Raw genomic sequence first — 23,674 nt, 5'->3', positions numbered from 1 at the left:
GCCATGTCCTCAAGCTGAATTAGGAACCTTTACATAAAAGCAGGGTCTCTATGTACGCTATTAAAAGTCGCCTCACATTTGCATCCGCCTCCATTAAGAGTGTACCTTTAGTATCATGTCCCCTGGCAGCAACCTTCCATCCCTGGCAATGATTCCATCTCGGTAGATGTGCTGTATGATGATGTGAACCAATGGTGTTTCGCTGCCTCCCACAATCCGAATGGCAAGGCTTTCGTTGGGATCACTGCGGCTGATCTTAATGCAGGTAATTTCACCATCTGGGATGAGGTGGTATAGCCTTGGGAAGACTGAAAACACAGCAAGAAAAGGCCTTTATTCAGAATACGGATCTCTGGTTTTTGCTTTTTTTGTTTTGATTTAAACAAATCTAGCCATAGAACACGCAGCTTTGCACAGTTGATCCAACTAGGCTTTAACAGATCCGCTATATGTTAAAAGGGGTAAGAGATTACATCCATGCTGGTTCATGGTGGAAGAAGGACTCCCCCCCCCCCCAGCCAACATAATGCATGCTATTCTTCATCTTTTTAAAATCAGTTGTTGTCTCAGATCTCTCCTTACATAAAGCAACTTCCTCTGTCAGCCTAACGATTCCATAGCACACAGCACAATGATGCTATGCAGAGGACACAAATGTACAAGAAAACTTCAGCAGTATGCTTTAGAGAACCCAGTTCTGCGATCACATTCTGGTAAAAGCTCTTCTCTGGCCGCATGCATACAATACTCTTAAAGCACATTCAAAGCACATACTCTGTCTCTCAAGAAATTATGGGCACCGTTACTTTACCCTTCACAGAGTTAAAAATTTCCAGCAATCCCTAACACAGTGAGGCGCAGCTAATGAGAACAGGTAGAGAGTACAGGGAATGTTGAAAGTTAGGAGAAACGGCTGGACAACAGATGTATATGAGTCTGAAGTATTAGCAGGACCAGTTCGAGGGGATTTTTGCCACTCTAGGAGAAGCATCCCTCACACAAGTTGCCTATATCCCCATTATCCCCTGAGATATTGCAGTGAATACTGAGGTGCATTCTGAGTATTTGTGGAAACTAGTCACATCACAGGGAGTGCAATATCTCAGACTTGCAAACTACATCGAGTATGGTGGGATGCTTCTTGAGTTGGGTCATCTCAGGTGCTTCAGGTCTTGCTGTATGATAAAACTGGCCTTGTGCATCTATCCGAACCCAGTTCAAAGAAAATATCTCACTTTTAATGTTGCCATATTAAATCCTTTATTGTTCCAAGGCTAGAGAAGGCCTCAATGACAGAATCCAGTACTACGGTACCAACCAAAATGCAATATCAAACCTTGAATTTCACAGAAAACTGTCTAGCAGCTAGCTGAAACAAAATCACTTACTGAAGATTCACCCTCACCCAATCCTTTCCCCTATCAAAGTGCTGAAAACCAGGCTCTTATGCCACCTGTATTCTACCCACGTTTCAATTGCAAGATTCAGTGACAAAACCTAGATCTTTATAGCACATTCAATTCTCATTTTCCCTCTGAAAGAATTCTGGTCTCTGTAGTTTACGCCTCAGAGATTTATAATTTTTCAACAATCCTTCACAAACTAGAATGCCCAGAATTCTTTGAGGGAAAGAATGCACTTCGAATGGCAAACTCTGACCCCCCCCCCGATGTTTTGGCCTACAACTCCCATCATCCCTAGCTAACAGGACCAGTGGTCAGGGATGATGGGAATTGTAGACCCAAACATCTGGAGGGCTGGAGTTTGCCTATGCCTGGTATAGGTTGTTTCACATCACCAACAGCAGTGTCATGTGTATTAACAGGAGCAAGTACAGCTCCAGTTATGATTATGTCATAACAAACACTCAGATTTCATACTTCCCTTATCTGTCCCTGCTAGTTGTCCAGAGTGGACGCTCAACAGAGAGCCACATGCAATCCCAGCTTCCCAATGAGTGTACCTCTACTGCACATGTTTATCAACACAAGTCTGACACACTCACACCTTAGCTTTGTAAGTATTGTCATGCATGGGAAGCTGGTTCTAAGTTTGAGGTAGCCTGAGGAGATGCTGTCCCTCGTATGTCAGCGACGCATGCCCACGGCCTTATTTGGCAGTCAGAAGAAGCTCTCAAAACAGCACCGGGTGTCAAGCCAGTATTTTAATTTCCCAAAGTGCCCTGAAGCACTACTACACTGGGGAAATTAAAACGGAGGGAAATTAACACGGTGTTTCACCCCACCCACTGCTGACCAGAGGTCTTAGGGAAGGCATTGGCAATGGGCCCTGCTGGAACACAGAGGCCTGGCAGCTGCCCAAGGATACCACCACATTCGGATGACCTACAAGTGCAAATCAGCTCTAACATTCAAAGGAAGGCGTTTCCATAACCCGTTAAACACAAAACTACCAGCAATAATCAATTCCAGTATAGTAATAGTGGCATTTGGATGCAAACATATGTTGACATTGCCAACTAGATCAAGTGTCTCCATTTCTTACCTACTGACAGAAATGGGCTTCATTCAAAATCCCATTCAAAATCCCATTCCCAAGAGCCTTGCTTTCCTGTGTTCTAATTCTTCTTGTTAGCTACTTTTCATCCCGTTTTGAAAAGCCTTCCAGTAAAGGGAAATCCTAACCATCGCATACCTTGCTTTCTCCCCTCAAACTTCCATCTCTTACACAGCGATGAACTGCCAAACCTAGAGAGAAGTATACTTTCTGTCTTGCTTTTGCCGATTCTGCTTCGTGATTTTGCTGCGTGCGTTTGTGGGGCAGGGTGCACTGGATCTGTCAATAATAATAAAACATCATCTCCGTGCAGAAATATCTGGTGTACTGCTGAAGAATATTTCCTGAAGAATAAGATGTTACCGGTAGGTCCTTACTTCAGGGAACACCTCTACAGAAAGAAAACTTGGGTGCTGCAATTAATTTATTGTTTTAAAAGCATGGCTAAGACACCCTTCTTGGTTTCTGTTAACTATATTTCAAATTCAGGAGATTGTGAAACAGTGGGCAGGAAGGAATGGACCTAGCAACCCAATAGCCAGGTCTAAAAGTTCTATCTAAAGTGGAACCGGCATTGACGTAATTGTCATTTGTCTCAGCAAGATGTTTTGATGTATTTCCTACTTTCTTTTTTTACGGAGGCAGCAAAAACACTTTGTACATATTCTTTACTAAAGTGGATTCTTTGAACAATTTTGCCTTTTTAATATCTACTACTTAAAAAACAATTACTACTCACATGATGCATTTATCTTTTCAAAAATAGTTCGGGTAGAATTACTTAGATATGATTGCTTCCAAGTTAAAAAATACCTCCTTGAATTTAAGATCCTACTTAGTCGGATAAATAATCACATTTCCCTTTTCTCTGCTCCGCTTTCTGCTTTGTACAGGCAAGCTAAATCAATGACTTATCTCAAACAGTCGAAATCCCACCAGATTTCTTCTGTTATCTAGCTATTTATGCTCTGCTTATCACCAAGTCATCTGTCAGCTCCACTGAGATTGCTACTAACAGGGTTTTGCCATATTTGGGCTACAAACTCTATCCCAGGATCAAAACTGCATCCACAAGCCTGTCTGGTCCAGATTTTGACCAATCTCCAGCATAAACTATCTGGTCTGTTAGAGTTTTCTGTTCTCGTGTCTCATATGCCTTCTTCTGTTTGTATCAGTCATCTCCATATATCCCATACACATGGACCTGAATTTCCAGGCAAACAGTTGTTTGTTTTTAGAAGTTATCTTTGTGATGAAATATATGTGGTGTGTATGCTCTCTGAATTCAGTGAAGATTGTTAGGCTATGTGCTCATCTTCTTCTGCAACAAATTTCAAGACAGTCCTTTGCAAATAACTGCTCAGAATTAATGTTGCTCAGTCGGTCCAAACGGCAATTTGGTTTTTGTCCAGACTGACGTTTCTCCTATTTAGAGTTAAAGAGCGGGTTTTCCCTGTGCGGCATGGGCAAAACTGCTTTGACTCGTGGAAAGTGGAAAACCACCCAGACTCATGTTTTCTACGCATGGGACAAGCAGAAGTGTGAATGAGCTCTTAGTTCAGCCTATTCCATATACAGGGACATTATAAAATTGATACCAGACTTCTGAATCAGTATCTTGATTGTACTAGAAAACGTTCATTTGAATAGCACTGGTTAAAAATAAAGGAGTGCAGTCTAATTTCTGCCACAACAGGAAACATGTATAAATACAAGAGTGGCAATAGTTTGACACCTGCCACATATTGTTTCAGGGGGACCAGTGGGCATCAGGAATGGTGATCAGGGATGATTCACAGCATAGTTTCCTAAACTTGAGTCTCCAGCTGGTTTTGGACTACAATTCCCATCATTCCTGACCACTGGTCCTGCTAGCGAGGGATGATGGGAGTTGTAGTCCAAAAGTCTGGGAAACCTTGATTTACATGAATGGGGATCTGGTCTGACCTGGCCCACCAACCCCTCATAAATAATACCACTTTTTACCGTAGCTGGTTTGACCATGGCTTCGCTGATTTCTGAAGCAGCATACAGCTACTGCCATTGATAAGTGGTCAGTGTGCTCCAGAAACAGAGGAAATGCTCTGTATGCTCTTATCCGATGTGACAAAAGTGCTGGCAAAACATCTCAGCAGATTGGGGTGCTCTTTCTTGTTCTGGAAAACTATGACCACCTCTCAATGGCGGGGGCTTGCTCAACACCACCGGAGAAGGTACCAGCGAAACTGCTTCAGTCACAGTGGCAGCAGCTTATGTAGTGCTGCCACAGAAACTGCTGCTGAAACTGCCACAGTCACGCACTGCGGCCACCACCCAAACTACAGGCGTGACTGGTGTGTGTGTGTGTGTGTGTGTGTGTGTGTGTGTGTGTGTGTGTGTGTGTGTGTGTGACATTGTTGGCATGGGTGGGCACTGATGTGTTTGTGAGCATTCACAGGATAGGACTACAAGCTTGTTTTCTCCTGTTCTGGAGGGCAGGACTCGAAACACCAAGTTACAAGAAAGGAGATTCTGACTAAATATCAGGAAGAACTTTCTGACAGTAAAAGCTGTTCAACAGTGGAACAGACTCCCACAAGAGGTGGTGGACCCTCCTTCCTTGGAGGATTTTAAGCAGAGTTTGGTTGGCCATCTGTCATGGATGCTTTAGCTGAGATTCCTGCATTGCAGGGGGTTGCACCAGACGGCCCTTGGGGTCCCTTCTAACTCTATGCTTCTATGACTAATTCCTGACAGCAGAAACACCTCAGAAATTTATTTTCCATTAATTTCCCATCCCACCTTACTTTAGCAGAGAAAGAGTCTCTGAATTGCAGTGTAATGGAGAACAGGAAAGGGAAAACAGGCAGAAGATCAAGAAGGCACAGGACAGGGCTCAGGCCTCACAAACATATACAACGGAGGTTACTCAAATGAAGAGCCTGCTACTTCTCACATCTTACTGGTGCCTCAAGGCTGCTTTTGCATGGGCAGCTGTTAATGTTGCTTAAAGAAGGTGGCTTAAGGAAGACAGCTTCTTGTTCCCTGTGGGGTTCTACCTTCCCTATCTTTCTGTGTAGGCCTTGATAAAAGAGACAAAGCTAGATCTTTTAAAATCACACTTTGACTAAATGTTTATTGTCAGGGGACATACGTCTAGACACAAACTGAAGCTAAGCTGACAGCTACCGAAAGGAAAGTTAAAATAATACTGGCATTTAAACCATCTGAACTGCAGCTGACCTCAGCGGGAGCATGAAATAGGAAATATAATTTTAGAAACAACCAGCTCTTGAACCTTGACAGGATTAAATGAACACGAATTTTGATGGATCAGGAGGATTCTAGAAGCTAGAGGGTGACAGCTGACAGCCAACAGGCAATTGGGGCCTTGCTTAAATGTTGTTTCCTTCAAACCCACAATCCTCCCAGAATTCTCCCTGCAAAACCACAGTCTCCACATCGAAGATGAAATGAGGCCCAATTCTGATTAGTCATTTATTCTTCCTACCAGATGTGCTAAGTGTATAAATCCCTTGAACTCTGCTGTATAGGAAACATACCATTCCTCTGTATATATACTGTATATCCCTCAATACCTCCCCATGTTGTTGGCATTAAAGGTACTACAATAGCTTTAGGATCAGGGAGTAAGAGGAGAATGGTAAAGTGCCCTCACCCCAGTCAAAGTCATGCTTACTGGGATTGTGTGGCTGCAGTTTCCGGGTTCTGGTAGCGGCAGCCCCACCTTCTCCATGGGAGCTGCAGTGGTGGCTTCCAAGTTCCAGCATGATCTCTCTGGAACTCTGAAGCCATCACTGCAACCATTTCTCCAGCGCCTTTGGGATTTTGCTGCCTGAGGCAACTGCTTCAGTCTGCCTCATAGGTGTGCTGGCCCTTGTATGTAGTACACTATCCATGGAAGAAAACCTATTCTCACCTCTAATGGTGAAGAATTTTTATTTATTTTTTAGTTCATTTTACCAAGGAAAAAGAAACAAAGTATATCATACACTAAGCAGAAATCCAAGTTCACCCACACCAATGACACAATCAATGACAAACTGTCTTGTGAAAGCTGTAAGGAAAGGTACATTATAGCAACCCAGCCAGATAATAATAATAATAATAATAATAATAATAATAATAATAATAATAATTTATTTATACCCCGCCCATCTGGCCGGGTTCCCCCAGCCACTCTGGGCGGCTTCCAACAGAATATTAAAATAGAGAAATCCATCAAACATTAAGAGCTTCCCTAAACAGGGCTGCCTTGAGATGCTTTTTAAAGGTTTGGTAATTCTTGGATGTGTGGGGTATTTTTTATTTTTACTTTTATTATAAGTTTCTACGGAGCTTGCTGCACAGAATAACATCTTTAACTTCTGGCTCAAGAATTTGGCATTCACAAGATTCCTACACAATTTCCCACAAAGTATTTTCTGTTTTCACATGTTAAAATTAAACAATCAACTATTTAAAAAGATAACATTTTAAGAATAAAAATTATTACCTTCCTCCAAGGCAACCAAATGGTCACCACTCTCCCTCTCAGCTTGGTTAGCAACGGCACTCCCACTTTTTGTCCTCCGAAGAACACTAAAAGCTCTGTTTATTTTTTTAAAAGACCTGCTCCTTATAGAAGAACGTTCAAAATGTCGAGCTGCAGCAAAGGGAGAGAGAGATTTATTTTTTAAAGGAATAAAATTAAGTAGGTTTGGGATAAAGACCTCAATACTTGTTCTGAGAACTATTAAAGGAATGTTCTGAGAACTATTAAAGGAATACACAGAGAGACACACTTTTGCCCTTGCTTCACAGTTACATATATCCCCCCACCCTCTTATTTTGTACCTGTCGTCCCCCAAAACAGACTTGCAGGGCTTAATATTGATTAGCAATTCCACAATAGTCCCCAAAAGCAATTATTTTTGCACTGGCACTGCAGAATTTCACTCTGACCAGTGTAATTCATATGACTGGAGCATTTGTAATACTATTAATGCCATACCAAAGTCACATGATTGCAAAAAGAAAAGAAAAGCGGAGTGGGGGGGGGCACTGAGAGTCTTCATTGCAAGAAGCTGTGATTCCTTCCCTGAATTTGCTGGAATAGGCTATTATCCTCTTTATTTTTGAAAAGCAGTACTAAGTCGTAACAATGTGTCTTCAAAGGCCAAATTGTTGTTCTTCAAACAATACCCACTATTATAAATGTGGCCTAATGAATCCGTAACACGTTACTCCTTTTCTTTAGGGCTGATAACAAACAATCAGATTCCAGGTTTAAAGGTAAAAAATAACTATATATATATATATATATATATATATATATATATATATATGCCAGTACTACTGTCAGGATTTTTTAATGTTGTTTTTGTAGGTTGCTGAAGGGGTAGACTATTTTCCTGAATCGGTGCATTTTCTGATTCAAAAACGTTTGGCACTTTTTTTGACAGCAATTCTCTATGTTTCCAATTTTGTTCACAGATTTCATATGGTATCAGTAATAACTCATAAAAATGAGAGATTCTGTGGGCCCATGATCAGATAAGCAAGCCGAAAACTGGATGTTGTTATGTAGTGATATGTGATGCTCAGATAACAGCGAGCTAGAACCGATAACAAAACCTGGGACTGCATTGCCAGATGTCACACAGAAGTATATGCGGAGGTGAAAGACATACAAAGTGACTCACATCTTTACAGTGAGGCACATGACTTGAGAAGTTCCTGCACTTCTTGTGCAGTTTGTGCATCTCATTATTCTCATTCTACCACCCCAACACAGTATTACAAAGCCTTTGGCTGCTTTTGTGACATCTCTATATATGCAAAATGAATGGAGAAACGTAAGGCTGGGTATGTTTGTGCTGCTAAACTGCCCCACACCATAGTGAAATCTCAAGTATTTCGTCATCAATGAGGTCATATCAGAATTTGATTTCGAATGTTTCATAATGCCTCCCTGCTTTTGCTGTCTAGAACATTGGTAGCACTCTTCCCACTGAAAATTTGCGAACATTTGTGTTATTTTGTACATTGTGTGACCGTTAGCTGATTTATAGAGTAACCCTAACCCCCGATCTATGCTGCTGGAGGGAGTTAGGATGCAGCAACCACTGACTTGCACACACTAGCCTGGGGGTTGTGTCAATCACTATAGAGGTTCCCATGGCTTTCATGGTAAGTGTGGTACATGGAATGCTGCCACCAGCAATAGCCAGCACCATGGAGGCAGGGCAGAGATGAAACAGAGCTTGCATGAATTCACTGGATCCTAATGCACTCTGTCCCCCCAATTTGGTGCCAGCACAGACCCACCCCCCACCCCCAAACTCAACCCTGGGATCTGGATTGTTCTGCTAGGATCTCAAGACCCCCACAGTTTAATACCAGGTTTTTCTGCTCTCCAAAAATTATGAAATATCTTCCGACAAGTATATATGACAGAAGAGGGGTCATTCAGGGAGAAGCGGGCAAAATCTGAGGAGCTTCTCTCTGCTTCTTACTTCTAGTTTGGTTGCTTCTGTGGAGATCTGCAGAGGTGGCTCCTGGCTGGTTGTCTTCTGAGGTGGTGCTAAAGGCTGGATTGATTAGGCCTGGCTCATCTGTCATTAAGGCTATGGTGGCAGAAGCAGAGAGCTCAGGGCCAAGGGCGGCTACAGTTAAAGGGGCATTAGAATCGGGAGATCCATCCTGCGAACGCCGTTTTCGTTCCTTGGTAAGGCCGTAATGAGATGCTCCTTTACACCTAAACAAAGAAGGGAAAGAGAAACATCATGTTGTGAAAACTGTTCAGATCTACTTGAAGCAAATGGAGACAGACAATTGTGTTTGGTTTTTTTTGTTTTTGTTTTTTTGTTAATGAGGCGAAATTCACTAAAACTGTTTGACCAGAAACAACATGGGACAGAAAAGAAAAGAAAAGGTGACTCTATCTTACCATGTTCAGTTTTCTGAGCAGACTGTTAGCTTTCATCATATTAAGTTAACAGTAACAAGGCCCAGCAGTTAACATGAATTCATTTTATTAAACAATAAATTAGACTGGACAGGGAGCAACACTATGAAAAGCTTTTTGGCATGTCATGTTTTCCCAGAACTAAATAGGAGGGGGGAGGGGGAGGGGACATCTAACCATAATGGATTAAGTTATTAATTCACGTGAAAAGTCTACTTTTTGATGAAGAGCCCCATTCTACCAACACAGGCCTGTTTGTGGCTGCAGTTCCACTGCATAGGAAACAGAGAGGCAGGTGACTGATCACAACAAAGAACGGAGCCTATAATCAGCTCTTTGTCTTTGGCTAATGAAAGAGGGCAGTGTGAGGCACGAAAGCTTGTCTGTGTCAGCTTACGTTTGAGGAAGGAAAAAGCCACACACATAGGAGGCTGCTGGGCTCTACACCATGACAAACAGTGTCTGTCACAGCAGCCGTCACTTTGCGAGCGCCGTTGCATCTGCCTTCCAGATTCAGTGTTCCCACCGCCTTTGCAAAAGGCTTTCCCATAAGCTCACTGAAATAGGCCTTCGTTGTTGAGCCACCTGCCTCTTAGTGAGAGTTGGGATGCTTCGGGTGGTCATAGGTTTAGGCCTGGTAACAAAAGTCTCTCCCACATAGGCTCCCCACCTGCCCTCTGGTCATATGCTCATTTTCAAGCTCCCTAGCTCAGTCGGCAGAGCATGAGACTCTTAATCCCAGGGTTGTAGGTTTCAGCCCTACGTTGGGTGAAAGATTCTTGCATTGCAGGGGCTTGGACTAGATGACCCTCATGGACCCTTCCAACTCTATGATACTATGGCAAGAAAAGCAAGAAGTGCAGGGGCACCATTTAAGGAGGGACAAAGGGACAGTCCCTCTTCCCCCAGTCACATGCATTATTCCTCAAGCACACCTGCACATCTGGTTATTATGAATGCATACACATGAATACACATGCGTGCGCACACCAACAACTTATTCTCTTTTTTGAAATTTAGTGCAAGGACATAAGACATAAGAAGAGCCTGCTGGATCAGGCCCACTTAGTCCAATCATCCTGTTCACACTGCAGCCGACCAGCTGCCCATGGGAAGCTCACAAGCAGAAGCCAAGCGCAAGAGCACTCTCTGCACCTGTGGTTTCCAGTAACTGGTAGCATGCTGCCTCCAATCATGGAGGCAAAGCATAATTATCTTCATGGATAGCCTTATCTTCAATGAATTTGTATATCCTGTTTCAAAGCCATATAAGTTGAGTGTGAGTGATCTCCATAGTTTAACTATTTATTTTATTTCATAAAATTCATACACCGCTTGATTGTGAAAAACACCCACCCTCAGAGTTCCCTGGGGAAAGGGACCACTTTGGGAGTTGCAGCTGGAAGAGACGACTGGAAGAACTCCACAAGATTCTGAGACGGGAAAGTGAACAATCATAGCTACACAACTTGCAACTCACCAAATCAGAGGCTGAGTCTGCAAAGAGACGCTGACATGGCTCAGAAGACCCAGAATTTAAACACATATTATTCAAATGCGTACACACACAGTTGTTTTCACAGCTTATTGTTACATGGGAATGGCCAAAAAAAATTATCTCTTGCTCATGCATGCGCACACGGTTTTCACACTTTGAGAAATGCCTGACTGCCTCACCACGAGGAGCACTCAAGATGAATTGAATCCTTAATGAGAGTCGCACAATAACCATAAAAACCAGGCCACTCTGAGGAAATTGCCTGTCACTTATCTCCAGAACCAACCCCATTCTGCCACTGCAAAGGTTCAAAACATGCTTCTGCTTGCAATGAATTCCGCTTTTTAATCAGTCTCTAATGGGCTTGCCCCACTTTCTGCTATTGTTCTCTTTTCTGTTATCGTTCTCTTGGCTAAGGTTAGCCAATGACTTTCATACAAATGTCCTCTGTGAAGGAACTCCTGAAACAGCGGTAGCCCTTAACAAGACAATGCTGCTTTAACGTATGGAATGCATGCCAGCAAACTGCCTAATGAAGAGTGCTTTCTGCCATGCTGCTCCCTAGCTGAACTTGTTCCTCCCTGTTCTGTTTCTGCCCAGCCACTTCTTTCTTTGCCTTTCAGGGCTGGCTCACACCTAAGCTGCATGAAATTAGTAGCGCCACTTTTTGGTGCCTGTGAAGGATGCTCCTACAAGCATCTGCCACTGACACATGAAAAGGTGTTTTCACTAGGAGTTGCTAGGCAAGATACTCTACACCTCAGCTGAAGTCCCTTCAACTAAAGCACTGACTTATATTTACTTTGCAACATTTACAGGATTGTTGTGTGGATTACAACTAAAGAATGCATGCACAACACTTTGAACACAGCAAAGTGCTATACAAATGTTAAGTACAATGATTGTGATGTTTTTCCTAGTCAAGACCCACTGCACTTATTTTGAAAGTAACTTTAGACTAAATGTTGGTGACAACTCTCCTGTACACCATATGTAAGCCACTGCAAATAATGACTATTTTGTTGTGTATTTATATGGTGGGAAGCCCCAAGAACATGCATTACTCCTTTCAGACAAACATCTGTACCTCAAATGTACAACACTATCTGCCACAGCAGCTACTGCTGCCTTTCAGAGACTACTTATGCTGACACTATTTAGATAAAAGAAAACAGCATTAAGCCAACAAATTCCTCTCTATAAGAACAGTGGTTCATGGCTAAGTCTGATCACATTGGAACAGTTCCTGTTTAATTTCCATATGGCTTAATTGTCTGCCTTCCAAAACAGGCCATTAAGAAACAGCTTCAGGACACTGCTAATAGTCTTTCTGCCACTGAACAGCCCCGGCGCTGAGGGCGATGAAACAGTCGTTGAGACGGCTAGAGCGCCGGTGGCGGAAAACTCATTTTGAATCAGACCGGACACGGGCTAGAGCTCAACTTCGAGCCTACCAAGTGGCAATGGCGACAGCGAAGAGGACCTTCTTCACCGTCTCCATCGCATCTGCAGAAAACAGCAGCAGGAGACTCTTCCAGGTGGTTCACAATTTAGCGGAACCACCTGCTCCATCCGGGCCCAGTACGGGCCACATGATCTCCTGCAATGATTTTGCAAAGTTTTTTGCAGATAAAGTCGCTCAGATTCGGGAAGAGGTAGACTCCACCGTGGGAGCAGGGCCGGGGCGGGGGAGTGCTAGAGTCCTGTCTAGTCAAGTTTTGTGGGATCAATTTCAATCTGTTACCTCCGAGGATGTGGACAGGCTGCTTCGACGAGTGAAACCAACCACCTGTCTCCTTGATCCTTGCCCATCCTGGCTTATAAAAGCTAGCCAGGAAGGGCTGGGCGATGGGCTTCGCGGGTTGGTAAATGCTTCTCTCCATGAGGGAGCCTTCCCAGACCCGCTGAAAGAGGCGGTTATTAAACCGCTTCTTAAAAAACCATCTTTAGATCCGGCCAATATGGCCAACTATCGCCCAGTCTCAAATCTTCCATTCTTGGGCAAGGTGATTGAGCGAGTGGTTGCTGAACAACTTCAGGCACGCCTGGAAGAAGCGGACCATTTGGATCCCTTCCAGTCAGGATTCAGGCCTCATCATGGGACTGAAACTGCCTTGGTCGCACTGGTCGATGATCTCCGGCGGGCTAGGGACAAAGGTAACAGCTGTTTCCTTGTTCTGCTGGATCTCTCAGCGGCTTTTGACACCATCGACCATAACATCCTTCTGGATCGTCTAGAGGGTTTGGGAGCTGGGGGCACCGTCATGCAGTGGTTCCGCTCCTTCCTCCTGGGCCGTGTTCAGAAAGTGGTGGTGGGGGATGAGTGTTCAGACCCCTGGGCTCTCACTTGTGGGGTGCCTCAGGGTTCTGTCCTCTCCCCCATGCTTTTTAACATCTATATGCAGCCGCTGGGAGAGATCATCAGGGGGTTTGGGCTGGGTGTCCATCAGTATGCTGATGATACCCAGCTCTACCTCTCTTTTAAATCAGAACCAGTGAAGGCGGTGAAGGTCCTGTGTGAGTGCTTGGAGGCGGTTGGAGGATGGATGGCGGCTAACAGATTGAGATTGAATCCTGACAAGACAGAAGTACTGTTTGTGGGGGACAGGAGGCGGGCGGGTGTGGAGGACTCCCTGGTCCTGAATGGGGTAACTGTGCCCCTGAAAGACCAGGTGCGCAGCCTGGGAGTCATCTTAGACTCACAGCTGTCCATGGAGGCACAGGTCAACTCTGTGTCCAAGACAGCTGTTTATCAGCTCCATCTGGTACGCAGGCTGAGTCCCTACCTGCCCACTGACTGTCTCTCCAGAGTGGTGCATGCTCTAGTTATCTCTCGCTTGGACTACTGCAATGCGCTCTACGTGGGGCTACCTTTGAAGGTGACCCGGAAACTACAACTAATCCAGAATGCGGCAGCTAGACTGGTGACTGGGAGCGGCCGCCGAGACCACATAACACCGGTCCTGAAAGACCTACATTGGCTCCCAGTACGTTTCCGAGCACAATTCAAAGTGTTGGTGTTGACCTTTAAAGCCCTAAACGGCCTCGGTCCGGTATACCTGAAGGAGCGTCTCCACCCCCATCGTTCTGCCCGGACACTGAGGTCCAGCTCCGAGGGCCTTCTGGCGGTTCCCTCACTACGAGAAGCCAAGTTACAGGGAACCAGGCAGAGGGCCTTCTCGGTAGTGGCACCCACCCTGTGGAATGCCCTCCCACTAGAGGTCAAAGAGAACAACAATTACCAGACCTTTAGAAGGCATCTCAAGGCAGCCCTGTTTAGGGAAGCTTTTAATGTTTGATGGATTTCTGTATTTTAATGTTTGATGGATCTCTGTATTTTAGAATTTCTGTTTTGTTGGAAGCCGCCCAGAGTGGCTGGGGGAACCCGGCCAGATGGGCGGGGTATAAATAATAAATTATTATTATTATTATCACATCTCTGACAGTGCCCATCAACAGCTTCTATTTGTCCTTGGTTCAAAAGAAAGCTCATTCAGATGTTGCAAACCAGTACTACCTGGAGTGGTGGTCCACAGACTGGTGGTGATCTGTAAACCATCAGCTGCTGGTCATCAACAACTCCACCAAAGTTCAGGTTGGGTGGGGTGCTTCAGGGGGGAAATATGGTATTGGTCCCTGGCATATGGGGTGGGAGGAAATGGCTGATGCATCACATCAGATAGTTTGAGAAGCACCTCCTTTGGCAGCATTCCCACATGGGTGCAGCCATATAGTAGACATAATGTCTGACCAGACATGATCCCACTGATGTTGTGTCCCCAACCGTTATTTGCCTGGCCATGGGCCCATTTATTACCTGTCATATTTGTGTGAATGAGAAGCAGCTTGGGTCATCAGTTCCTGCTGCTTGGTGCACAGGCAAGAAAGCACTCATGTCCTTGGTTCGAGCTGTTTGGTCCCTAACAGGTTCCTCATTTTGCTTCCCCAAAAGTGAATTGTAAATAAATAGGGAGGAATGCTGTCATTCTGATGTTGGTGTGTGGGTGTGGGTGTGGGTGTGTGGGTCTATCTCAGCTGAACATCCCCCATCAATGGATCATGTGGTTTCCAATTCAAGCTCCGTGACATGAAAAAAGCTTAATATGCATCACCTCAGCAATCCTCACAATCCTGTAAGGTAGGGCCAGTGATATTATCCCTGTAGTGTGAGAAAAAGGCGTGTGTAAGACCGCCCAATAAGAGAGATTTAGAGCTAGGACTTCCCTGCTTATTTTCTACTACACGGCACCAACCTTTGCCCCAGCAAGATGTTGTTTGTGACCAATAGCAGAGGGATTGTGCCCAATCCTGCAACAGCTAAGGATATGCGATTATGCCTGCAAAGCCTCCTGTATTCTCTGTCAATGCACCATAGGCTACAGGCCGAAGGGATGGATGCCAAAAGGCTCTATCATCTTTACTTAAAAAAACAAAGCAAGAGAGGGTGTGCCTGTTTGTCTCATGAAGATAATATTGCTATAGTTATTATGAAGTATTAAAAAATAAGAAACTGGAACAAATGCTCTTAAAATGCATGGCTGTTTCACAGTACATTGCCAATATAATCTGAAAGCTTCTAATGTCTTGCTTGATTGGGCATGAATCTGTGTTATTCTACAATCCCTTGGGTAGGGTGGGAAACGGAACCATTTCTTGGGGGGAGGGAAGCCAAACTTTAAATCCAAATGATTTAGATCAAAATTCAGAGAAATTGTGCAACTAGCTACTCATAGCCAGCAAAGCTTTATATCCAGTCGAAAACATGTAGATTTTGGAAAGTTCTTAATTTTGGTGGGAAGATACCCCTTTTCCCAACAATATATTTCAAGCTGTACAAAAGGGACTGTCAAAAGCAGTTTGCAGGGCCAAATGTAGAAAAGGTAAACGATGAAAAAAGAGTATCCCTATGTTTGCAGAAGGTATTCAGTACAGCAAAAAGAACTCTCTGTGTTCTGGCTTGGGCGGAACATGCATGGTTTTAATGCCACTGGTGCTACTACAACCATAACCCCAGACTTAACAGCATTTCCACCAACCAATCACTATATATTGATCTAGTTTGGACTCAGTACTGAATTCCGTTTAGTGTTATGTGCACAGACCTCAGGCTTGCCTATTTCCTCGTCCATCTCTCCTTCTCCAGTACATCTAATTACGTTTTATCATTAGTTCAAAAACACCCACCCACCCCCAAATAAAGTGTGGTCAGTCTACAGTTTACTGAAACACACTAGTCTCAAACTGTGGTTTGTAAAGTCCACTTGCCCCTCTAAACTCTAGTTAAAATTAATTGCAGTTTAGGGTTCCAATACAACACTAAACTGTGACTAGCTGAAAGTGGAAGCAAAAGCTTCCAATCCCCTCCTTGCAGCCATGGTGCAAGAGAAGCGTGGAGGGAAAGCAACATGTGCCCCAGATTCATGAACAAAACACTACACCACTGTTTAGCATTATGCTGGGCTAAATGGATCTAGTATAAGAAATCTGTGTTCTTGCAAAATGAAATTAGCAAATATATGTGCCTGTGTTACAGGAGTTACAGAAAAAGCTTTAATGATTCTGTGGAAGCCCTTCTTGTACTTAGAAACTGTAGCCTATTTTAGGGACAAGCCACTGGTCCATTTAGCTCAATATCGACTGCACTGACTGGTAGCGACTCTCCAGAGCACAGACTGGAGTCTGTTCCAACCCCAACCTAGAGATGCCAGAATTAAATCTAGGACCTCTTATGTGCAACGGAGCTACATTTCCCTCCACATTCCTAGCATTTTGTGAGCATCCAGCTTGTATTATACATTCATGCTGAACATTCAAAAACATTGGCATGCCACTCTGAACACTGAGCTGTGATGACGCACCCCTTATTTCTATACACTTCCTTTGACATTTCATGTTAACCTTGCAGTGCTTCTACAAGTTTCGGATTATATCAGGTACCACTGGGTTTCTTATGCCATCTAAAACCTCCTATTATTAGCTCAGGGGTGCTGATTTGTGAAACTTGTGCCAATACAAAATTGGGGGCAGCAGTGCCCACATTTGAAGCATTGAATAGTTTTTAAGTGCTGCCCTGGGCTTGGTTCGAAGCATCTTTTAAAGATTAGGCTCCAGACTTCACTGGCCTCCTGGCTCTAGTGGCTTGGAGATGCTGAGAGAAGCCTCAGGCAGATCACTGCAAACAATTGAACACTGTCTTTACACCTCTGCATTTGAGGGAACATGGTGTTAATAGCCTCCCAGAAGTCTGGATTTAGTGACATTTACCTCTGACCTCCATGACCTTAATACCTCCGACCTTCATCCCCCACTGGCTCTTTTAGGTATAGACATTTCAACGGACAGCGCGTCCCAATAGAAATGAGCAGTAAATAACCCACGTTGTCCAAAGAAAGCACATCAAATCCTTTCGTTAGCGTGCCTGCAAAGGGTTGGTGGTTAAAAGTTTAAAGATGTAAATCAGTTGCCAAGTTGCTGGTGAGAAGGACATGAGATGGATGGAGAGGAAATATTGCAAATAAAGGTTTTTAATTAAAAACAAAAAAAGAGAGGAAGAAAAGACAGACAGTGATTCTCCTGACCTGATCAATTCGAAATCTGACCTCTAGCAACTTGCAAAGAACCTTTTTAAGAACAAAAGTGAATGACAGCATGTGCCTATAACCCTGGCACAACAGGGTCTCCTTGGTTTAGAGGGAAGAAAATTATCTCTCTCTCTCTCTCTCTTTTTCTGTCAAGAAATAGTAGATTTCTACTCCAATCTTAGCCACATGACTTGAATGTGGGAGTCTTATATTAATACCCCACACCACATTTGAACAAATTGTTTCTTGCCTTCATGATGCTGTTTGAAACATTTCCTTAGGTTTTCTTAATTTTTTTATTTTAAATCAAGATTCATGTTTTCCCAAATATTGCCCAACGTGGCTTATTTTCAAACTAAGAACACATGCAAATATCATCACAGTCCTCCTTGAACTGTAGGCTGACATTGCCAAAGCTGACAGGTCCACGAGCGCCATCTATGAGGGGAGCACACCTGCCTTGAGCGTAGAAGGTCTCAGGCTCAATCCCTGGTTTCCCCAGAAAGGGCCGGGTAAAGCTGATGGCTGAAACCTTGGAGAGCCACTGACCGTCAGGTGTAGACAATATTGAGATGGGGTATGACTACAATGAAGCAACTTCCTATGTTTCCATGGTGGTGGGGCAGGAAGAAGGTGGGAGGGGATGCTGCAAGGAATGCAGCCGCCATGTTGAGGAGATAGCAGACTGTTTGATTCTCCCATCACCCCCCTTCCCTTGAGCTGGAGAGTCTCTGTAGCTTTCCTGCTCAGAAAACATCGTCTGTGTCAGTTATTCTGAGGGACCATACCAACCTAAATATTTTATATTTTCTTTTCTTTATTGGTTTTGGTGACGTCTCACTCACATAAATATTTGGGGATTTTCCCTTCATTGCCTGGGTAGAAAGTAACCAGTATTGTGTGGCATTCAACTAAGCCTTACTCAGAGGAGACCTGTTGAAATCAATGGTCCTGACTCAGGCGTGTTGATGAATTCCAAGATGGTCTACCCTGAGTCAAAAGCAGCTGCTTACCACCCATTGTTTCTCTCCACAAACTTTTGCCACTGAGGAGGCAATCCAGAAAATGGACAGCTCTTTACGAATATCCAGGGGGCATTGCTAATGGAGCAACTCAGGGGGCCCCGATCCTTGGTTCTTCTGCACCTGGACCCAGACTTCCTGCCTCTTCACCTGGCCTTTTAAAAACTTTCATTTAAAATAATATGTTGCTTACAGGGTTTCTTTCCCTCTGAAATTTGCTTCTATTTATCTGGAAATAAATTAGCATGTGCAAGTGTTATGCAAATATTGGTCATGGGCCTCTGACCTGAATTTTTTAAGGACATAGCAATACTCCTGCATATGTTACTTTTCTTTGAGGAAGCTCAGAACAGCATACATGGGTAACCCTGGCAGTCTCTTATCCAGGCATTGACCAGACTAGGATACACTTCTGTTTCTCAATGTGCCCAAATCAGCTACCCTAAGGCCATTATATATCTGTTATCCTACTTGTGGTTATCCCCCATGGACTAGGAATGCATATGTATTCCAAAACCATCACCTCTGGATGAGAGTGACTTTCACTCTCATGTCCTGTATACCACATTGCATCAAGCATATGAAGTGCTGACAGAATGAATGCAGACATATTTAAAACAAATCCTGCTTGCTTTCTGTAAGTATAGCTGTAACAGCCTGTCAACACAGATGGCTAATCCTCCCAAAATGACCAGCTTTTAGATATATAATGCTCTTAGATCTACCATAGAAAGGACTATTCCTTATAATGTCCCAGATGGGGAAACTCTGGGATTTTTTTTACCCTGATAATCTTAGCTTTCTCTTTTGGGAAAAAAACAACAAGCCACTAGCCCTCATGGTATCCATTTGCAAACAGCTCCAAAATTCTGACTAAAGGCAAGATTGAGCACAGGCTGAAGTCTTTACAGTATACCCATGGATATATCTAGTTTCCTTGGACTATTTATTTATCTTTTCTTCCTTCTAGCATATTGTAGATTTGAATAGTTATATTTGCAAGTGTGTGTCTCCCCAATTCCCCAAAGGCTTCACTTTAAAATATACTTTAACATTTACTTTCCTGCTTCCGCAAATTAAGTTGCAAACTCTCCCACTTCCAGACACAAAAGCAATATAGACACTACTTCTCTGCAAATTCGCTTTCAAACTTGCCATTTCATGCAATGACATACTGCTGCTGGATTTTTCTGTTTGCCATGGGCCTAACTCAGTGCTATTTTTTCTAGAAAAAGAGCTGGAACCCACAATGAACACCTCCCTCATTCTTTTAGAATGGCAATGGCACCCACCAGAGAGATGCCTGAACTGAGTTCCTGTGAGTTTCCCCTGGGGGGGGGGGAAGAGCCCTGGCCTAACTTATCATCATTCTTCCACCAACATTTTCTTCAGTAACTATTTTCTTCAAGTGTCTTCTGGATTCACAGACAGGAGGCATCTCAGAAGATTACCAAACGTCTGACAACTTTTGCCCCACCAAACAAGGCCAGGATTAGTCCATACAACAGGTATGTACTTTCTGGGCACTGCGGTGCTATTAACATGACGGACCTATAAGCACCACCTTATATTAGAAGCCTACAACCCTCTACACATATCTACATGCTTCCAGCTACTATCCAGAACACACCACAAAACCCATGGCCTACATCTAAGCTCTAAGGTACAACCCCATCTGTTCTTCTGGTCCGTTCAACGGAGATGTACATCTGACGGGTTTCTCAGATCATAACACCCATCCAGTGAAGTAAAGAAGCAGATTAATTAGGTCAGATTGGTGCCCAGGAATTGCATATGACAGGCCAGAATAGTGACAGAACACTATTTGTTGTCATGTATAGCTCCTATGTATCATCAAGGATCCACAGCCATTTTTGGACAAGGGCACCTCCTTCTCACCGGCTTTGAGTGGCATGACAGCCCTCACTTAAACACCCCTAAAACTAAAACTGCTACTCACCAGCAACAACAGGTCACATAACAGAGACACAAAAACAAGGACCAGGTGCTGCAACAGACAGAAATGCCAAATCTATCCCCATATCTCAGAGATAGGCAGGGCTTTCCCCGCCAGCTCTCAGGAACTCAGTTCCAGCACCTCTCAGGCCGGTGCCGTTGCCATTCTCAAGAGAATGAGGGAGGTGATCATAGTGAGTTCTGGTACCTCTTTTTCTAGAAAAAATAGCACTGGGGATAGGGGGATATTTTTCACCCTACTGACAGCATTTATTGATGTGTCTTCATGGCCAGTGTGGTGTGGCAATTGGAGGGCTGGAATGGAACTTGGGAGAGTGGGGTTCAAGACCTCACTTGGCCATGGAGTTCACTGGAGCAGTCACCACCCTCCAGTGAACTCCAGGGTTGCTGCTAGGAGAACATGGAGAGAAGGGGAATCATGTATGCCACCTTAAGCGCCTTGGAGGAAAGGTGGGATATAAACATAACCATCAGCACCCCCATCTTCCAAGGGGCTGTGGGAAGAGGCTGGTTGGTATATTCTTGTGAGCGAATGGGAAAAGAGAGAGACTCTCTGCCAGTGGGTACTATTTCCTTCCCTAGTAACTGGTGCAGATGACTGAGTGACCTTAGGGCCTATGGGTCTGGTAGATATGCTGTCTACACTACTTATTTGTGTAAGTTTTGTACCTCTTTAAAGGGCCTATCCACACTTCCACCTGCCCACTGCTTTCCCCCGGGGAAACCTGCAGTTTAGCACAGAATCAGAGCAAATGGCAACCGGGTATTCCATGGACTACTGCTTGCTCCAATTTATTGCTAAAGAGAAGGCTTTCCAGGGGAAAGTGACATGGCAAAGGCAAAACCGCTCAGACCCATGCCTAGAAAGCACAGGTGTGGGTGAGCCCTCACTCTAATGCCATGGTTCCTAATGTGGGGCACACGCCCCATAGGGGGGCAATTTGATTTTTAAGGGGGGCAATTTGGAAGCTTGTTTAGACCAAGTAATGGCCTTTTGAGAGCCAGTGTGGTATAGTGGTTAAGAGTGCTAGACTTGTAATCTGGTGAACCGGGTTTGCGTTTCCGCTACTCCACATGCAGCTGCTGGTTGTCCTTGGGCTAGTCACACTTCTTTGAAGTCTCTCAGCCCCACTCACCTCACAGAGTGTTTGTTGTGGGGTAGGAAGGGAAAGGAGAATGTTAGCCACTATGAGACTCCTTTGGGTAATGATAAAGTGGGATATCAAATCCAAACTCTTCTTCTTCTTCTTCTTTTAGGCTTCCTCCACATGAACAGGAGTTCACTTTTTAAAAAAAATAATAAGAAGAATTATATGTCACGGGGGTGGGGCACCAGGATTTTAGAGGTGCTTAGGTGGGGCATGGCCAAAAAAAGGTTGGGAACCACTGCTCTAATGGTATATACCAAAGATTCTTGAGAATCCTAGTTTGATAAGCTGCTAGCCGCTTCTTCATACTGCTACAGTTCCCAGAATTATCTGGGGTGAGAGAATGACAGTCAAACGTTTTTAAGCCATGGGATATGTTGAGCAAAACAGGAGGAAAAACAGTGTTTCTCCCCCCCCAATCATGCATTATTTCTCATTCAAACAAAACAAAAGCCATCCACAGTCACATGTGGAAAACAGGAGCTATGAAGCATAACTGATGTGTACAAACCACGCTGAAGTGGTAGAAGTGTGCATGCTTGCCAAATGCTATTTTTGTTCCCCTGGCCTTCCATGGCACAGGACACGCAAAGCAGGCTCCTTCCATTAAGCAGAAATTCTCACCATTGTCTGCAAAGCTCCCCTGATGCTCAGTGGTACTGCATGGCATCCCAGAGTATAGATTTTTAATTGCTTGTCGGCATGTACCCTGTTTCTCATATTTTAAGACATACCCATAAAATAAGCCATAGCAGGATTCTTAAGCATTCAAGGAATATAAGCCATACCCCGAAAATAAGACATAGTGATAGGCGCAGCAGCAATGCCGGCCATGGCAGGAGGAGGAGGAAAAAAATAAGACATCCCTTGAAAATAAGCCATAGTGTGTTTTTTTGAGGAAAAAATAAATATAAGACGTGTCTTATAATATGAGAAACACGGTATTTACTGAGCGGCGGAAACATCTCAACAACCAATAGTTGGAGAAACCTGGATGAAAATAAGTTTGCATTAATTGCAAATGAAAAGACCCCCAAGAGACTTTTCGTATGTTTCAAGGAGTTATTTGATGCAGCAGCCATCAAATAACTGACGTGGATATTGAAGATAGATTGCAAAGGATGAAACTTGATGACAGAGAAGCAAGGGAGTGATGCAGAGTGAAACATACTCTCAGAATGTGCATCTGGTCTGAATTAGGGTTCATTATTATTTTTTACCAGTAAGTAATTTAGTGTAGCTTGCCTCCCATAAGCTTCCCCCCCCCCATGTTTAGGTCATGTATCTCCATGTTATGACTTCTTACAGATATTATAGTGTATGGTGAGTGACCAGCATGTTGATTCAATCACTGACGGACCACATCATCCAAGCTGGAAGAAGCGAGTAAATCCTTGTTTTGCTTCCTCCTAGCAGGGTAGATAAGTGGAATCCTCATGAGAATCAGGGGGAGCTTTGTGCTTGTAAAGTAATGGTTGGTCAAAACCCTTGCAAGGGTTAATGAGGACATCCTGCTTCAAGAACTATCTGTCTAACAGTAGCAAAAAATGTTTGGAAGTCCCCTTGTTGGCGTTATAGCTAAAGAATGGTTAAATATAGAGTTATACCACCATTCCCCAAGCTGGTGCTCTCCAGCAATGTCTGGAAGGCACCAGCTTGCAGTAAACTGCAATATGTATTAATCTGGTTTATGGATGTACGTCAGTTTAAGGATGTACATCATCCTTATGGATGTACGTCAGTTTCTCTCCATTTCTCATTTATTCCTTTGCTACATTTTTGCATCAAGTTTGTGATTTTAAAAAAGTCCTAGTGAAAATTTCAGTTTTTTAGTGCACACTTCTCCTAAACACATATTTGTATCCAGTCTTGCCAAATATTTTGCTAACAATTTTCGCATTTTGCCCCTAACCTATGCATTCCTATACACATCTTTTGGTTGAAGAACCGCATAGCGAAATTTGGAAAGGATAACTGTGTTT

General features: G+C 43.8%; 1 protein-coding gene across 7 annotated transcripts in view; it reads right to left on the bottom strand.

The window, feature by feature from the left end:
- The window catches only part of LNX1 (ligand of numb-protein X 1), a 126,119-nt gene that overhangs the window by 33,942 nt on the left and 68,503 nt on the right, over nucleotides 1-23,674 (bottom strand). For 4 of the 7 annotated variants that reach the window (XM_088659379.1, XM_035112090.3, XM_035112091.3 and 1 more), the window contains 3 exons: nucleotides 9,015-9,256; nucleotides 7,013-7,162; nucleotides 106-308 (listed from right to left, as the gene is read on the bottom strand). In XM_088659379.1, coding sequence (XP_088515505.1) covers nucleotides 106-308; nucleotides 7,013-7,162; nucleotides 9,015-9,256 — 595 coding nt within the window. Of the gene's footprint in view, nucleotides 1-105; nucleotides 309-2,655; nucleotides 2,797-7,012; nucleotides 7,163-9,014; nucleotides 9,257-23,674 lie in introns of all 7 variants that reach the window. The other 3 variants (XM_088659373.1, XM_088659360.1, XM_088659370.1) reach the window with 1 other exon arrangement.

The sequence above is a fragment of the Zootoca vivipara genome, chromosome Z1, assembly GCF_965207765.1.
Source record: "Zootoca vivipara chromosome Z1, rZooViv2.hap1.1, whole genome shotgun sequence".
Taxonomy (NCBI): Eukaryota; Metazoa; Chordata; class Lepidosauria; order Squamata; family Lacertidae; genus Zootoca; species Zootoca vivipara.
Note: the sequence above shows the minus strand (reverse complement) of the source record. Positions and strands in the feature narration are given on the sequence as shown.